The 4,302-nt window shown below is 36.9% G+C and overlaps 1 protein-coding gene across 1 annotated transcript in view; it reads left to right on the forward strand.

Moving 5' to 3' along the window:
• Positions 1-296: 296 nt before the first annotated feature.
• FREM2 (FRAS1 related extracellular matrix protein 2) overlaps positions 297-4,302 on the forward strand; it is a gene marked incomplete at its 3' end in the record, with an annotated part of 121,711 nt that continues 117,705 nt past the window's right edge. The window contains exon 1 of the mRNA XM_009888426.1: positions 297-362. Coding sequence (XP_009886728.1) covers positions 297-362 — 66 coding nt within the window. The remainder of the gene's footprint in view (positions 363-4,302) is intronic.

Genomic DNA, 4,302 nt, shown 5'->3' on the forward strand with positions numbered 1-4,302 from the left:
TACCGAGGCTTTTCTTATTGTTAATAGGAGATCAAGAAGTTGCATTTTGGCTTTGAAACAAAGAGTAAGAGTGATCAAAAGGCAGAGGAGAAAAAATGTAAAGGAAAACACATTGCTTCTGATGAGTGGGAAGGAACTTGAAGAAGGTTGACTTGAAAAGTAGCTTTTCAAAGAGCCAAGGTTGAAGTAAAAATAGCGCTAGAGAGTGGGCAGGATGCCAGTGCTAGGCAGGTGAAAACAATTACTGGGGCAGCAGCAGAAGAAACATCATACAAAATTCTAAGAACTTTGGAACCATGGAGGGTGATTTCGAATTGGGTTTTGGAGTGAATATTGGCTGGGCCATGCCGGTCACATTTACTGTAGGTACATGCAGTGTAGAAACCAGCATTACACTCATCCCAGCACCAACAGAAAACAACTTCAAGAACAGACTGTATCAGAGTTTCACTAGTCAAGGAATGAAACCTTATCCTGACAGAAGCCACTGAAGTTTCTTCACACTACAAAGATTTACCTGAGGCAAAGGGAAATAAAACTATGGATGCAAGATTTAGTGGTGTTGGACTCTTCAGGAGCATCTCTGCCTGCAGGGCAACAAATACTTGGACTGAAACAGAAGTCATAAAAGAAACGGAGAACAGGTTCAAGACAATGCCACATTTACAGAGTGGGATGGTGAAGAAGACACCTCAGGATGAAGAGAGAGGATTCTTGAGTTGGCTATCTGCCTCTTGAGATAGCTGGCAGAAAAAGGATGACTGAAAGTTACAGTTTAACAACACTGTTGCATATACTCAGGCAAAAAACTATGCCAGATAATTTATAGCCAAGGTGTAATAATTCATTAATGAAACAAGAGAAGAAAAAGTGAATACAGAAGCAACAGAAAGGTTGTTGGTTAAGTACAGCTACACACAGGGAACTGAGACACTCTCTTATTTGGCTGATTTAACATTTTCAAAATTTTACTGTTTCAGCATACTATTTATAAAAGATTGTTCTTTGGTCTTTGTACACCAAATCACCAATTCATATAGTGAATGATGAAAATTTTCTCTGTCCCGCAGTAGGTACTGTACACCTTGCTTTTATGTGGCCTTCAGATTTGAATTATAATAGCAAAAATGCTTTTACATCCAGTAAGTGTCTGAATGCTCCCATGAATCTCATTTGCTGTTTCCATCCTCTCCCACTGCTCTCTTAACGTCCTTGGCAAGATAGTTAATATACATTGGCAAGAGATGGCAAATCTTTTTACACTTTTAAGTTATGAAATACTCAGGCTATCTATTTGGAAAACGTTAAAAGCACCTGACACATGTATGTCATTCTTAGTCTCCTTTTCCAGTATTTAATCATCAAAATTATTTCATTTTCACTATTTATTTGAAGAGCATGTCTGGAATTAACTCCATCATTAAGTACAAAACTCCTGAGAAAAGTAATGTAATAACAAAAATCAGGCTTCACTACTGTTAAGATGATACCATATCAACAGAGGGCAGTCTTTGATAACTATAAATTTATATGTAGACTTTGTGAACAGTAAACTGTTTGTCTTACACAGGAACTGGGAGTTGTGTAGGTTTCAATAAGCAATATAAATCTGTGACCCATCATCAAAAGCAGAAGTCAGATACCGTCGGAAAGGGCTGCATTTAAAATAAGAATAGATTTGCATTCATTTTTAAATAAACAAGTGTTTTAAAATATAGATTTAAAAAATGCTGAACCTCACAGGTAATTTATTTCAGAAGAAATACTCATTACTAAACTTCCATAAGCATGGTTTTCTTTATTAATACTCTGTTAAATCAGCAAGACTTCTTTGTCTTAAAGCTTTCTGTTTCTGTTTAGACTCAGAAATATAGTGTCATAGCGTAGCAGAGCTGCAAGCTTTAATGCAAAGATATGTAGACTTTTTTTTTCCCTGGTCAAATACCAGTCCATTTATTCACTAAAAATTTATTTTATAAGAAAATTGGTAGGCAAACACTTTGAATTTATAGCTATGTCATTAGATCAGAATTTAGCCATGATGAATTTTCTTCAAGTACGATTTGAACACAAGTGTTGGCACAAGCCAATCAGTCAGCAAGCCAAGGAAAATCCTTTACCAAATTTTTATCAACTCTATAATCTGGAGCACTTTTTATTTTATGATGTGCTGTGAAAAGAAAAAAACCCTACATCTTGCACTTTGTACTTGGACTGTGGCACAAGAGCTCATTGCCTTGTTTGACAAGACAGCAATTGCTAAAAATAAAGAGGGTTTCTGCTGTTTGTACATGGAGATTTACTACTTGACGATGGAGATAACACAGATCAAAGAACCTGACCCTGTAGCCACTGAAAATAAGAAATTTCTGTATCAGAGATGGGTCAATCCCATCCCTTAGCTACTCTTCTCTTGACTCATTTTTTTTCAGTTAAGAAGCTAAATGTCTCAAAAACTTATTTATTGGAATGCCTTTCTCCATTCACTTTCAACACAGGTATTTCAAAAGCTATTCCTTCATCTACCGGATTTCTTTAACTCTCTTTACCAACTGAAAAGAGATGTCCCAGATATGATTTCTTGATAAACATCACAACAAATAGTGGCCTGACTTTAACAAAGAAGAGATTGGTCTGTTACAAACGTGGTTCAAAACACATCATCATTAAAGAGAAAATGTTTTAAAGGTACATGTTTACCTGCCATCCCTAACAGTCTAAGAACATTAAAACCTGAAAAAAAATAGTGTACTTTTTAGATCCCCCCTCTTTTTTTTCTTCTGCTTGAACAACAAATAAAAAGCTAGATGCTATTTGTAAGTGATTTATTACCCTTTTTTACTAACTCTTTCTACATGCACATGCATATATGCACATACACGGTTTAAGTGGCAAACTGCAAAATGGAGTTTATTTTGAAAAAAGGAAAATCTTTCTCCCTTGAAGTGAATAAATGTTAAGATTTCTGCTGAACATCGGTTCTGTAACATTTCATTTTACTACAGCCTAACTTTGGAATCAGACCTAAATAGTACATATTTCTTTAATAAGTTGAGCTATTCATGCCCACGCAGGCAGACTTGCCTTCAGATCTCTACAATGGGTTATTTGGTTTTGGTTTTTGTTGTTTGGTGGTTTTAGTGTTTGTTTTGGTTTGGTTTTTTGTTGTGGGTTTGTTGTTTTTTTTTAATTTATTGATTTGCTTTAAAACAGAACCCAGGGCTTGACACTAGACCATTATATCTAGGTAACTCCAATCACTCCATCCTGAATATTGTAATCTCTGACAAGAAGAGATACTAACACCACATTTGTGAAACTATGGGAGAACCTTGGTCTTGTGACTCAACTTTTTCTACTGAATTATCTTCCTTTGAGGGTTAATAGGACATTAGCGTGCTGAAATGCAGGGCAAATGCCTCATAAGGGTAGAGAAATGGTGTTAGTGTTGCTTAACTTATTAGATATCTAATTACCAGAATTACTACCTCCCGCAGCAGCAGCATCCAAGTCCATAATTCAGTATAGACTTGTTTAACAAAACAGCTTTCTGCAGTTTTCCACACGTATGTCAATAATAGAAAGTATCTCACGAATTACAATAATCCAGTGTTGTGGAACAGATGTCCACTGGTGTCCCCCTACCCCAAACCAAGCTGAATTTACTTGCTGGAATGAATACTTATGTGTAAATGTGGCTGAGGGTGCCCACACCTGAAATTCCAAATTCAGGTTTTTCATACAGAAAACAAGATCACACACCATACCGTTGCTCCACCACTGAAGGATAACGTCAAAGATTATTTTAAAAGATGGCACCACAAATTCACATAAAGTCATTTCCAAACAGCTTTGGGTCGTCTTTGAATCTGCCCCTCTTTAGTATTTTTGACTTTCCTACTCTTTGAAACTGTTGGTTTGGGGTTTTTTTTAAATAAATAAATAAAAAAAAAACCCAAACCAGACTGTGGATCACATTTCATTAACAAGAAAGAATTTTAGCAGCTGTGAGAGAAGATGAATAAAAAGCCAGAGCCTGCCATTCGGAATTTTAAAAGGCAAATTAACTCCTGCAAGCTCAGGCTCTCCTTAATACGCTTTTAACTGCAGACACAAGATGGCAGAAGTACCGCGAAGCTTTTATTCCCCCACTGCTGGCACTGAATAGTCACCTCCGAGGAATGAAACTGGATATTAACTAATGTGTTTTGCCCCGGAGATATTTATCCGTTCTCTTTCTGCCGCAAAGAAAGGCGGTGCCGGCGGGCAGGTCCCCACACACAACCCGCCCTTCCCTTCCCC

This window comes from Charadrius vociferus, unplaced genomic scaffold, assembly GCF_000708025.1.
Source record: "Charadrius vociferus isolate BGI_N301 unplaced genomic scaffold, ASM70802v2 scaffold16, whole genome shotgun sequence".
NCBI lineage: Eukaryota > Metazoa > Chordata > Aves > Charadriiformes > Charadriidae > Charadrius > Charadrius vociferus.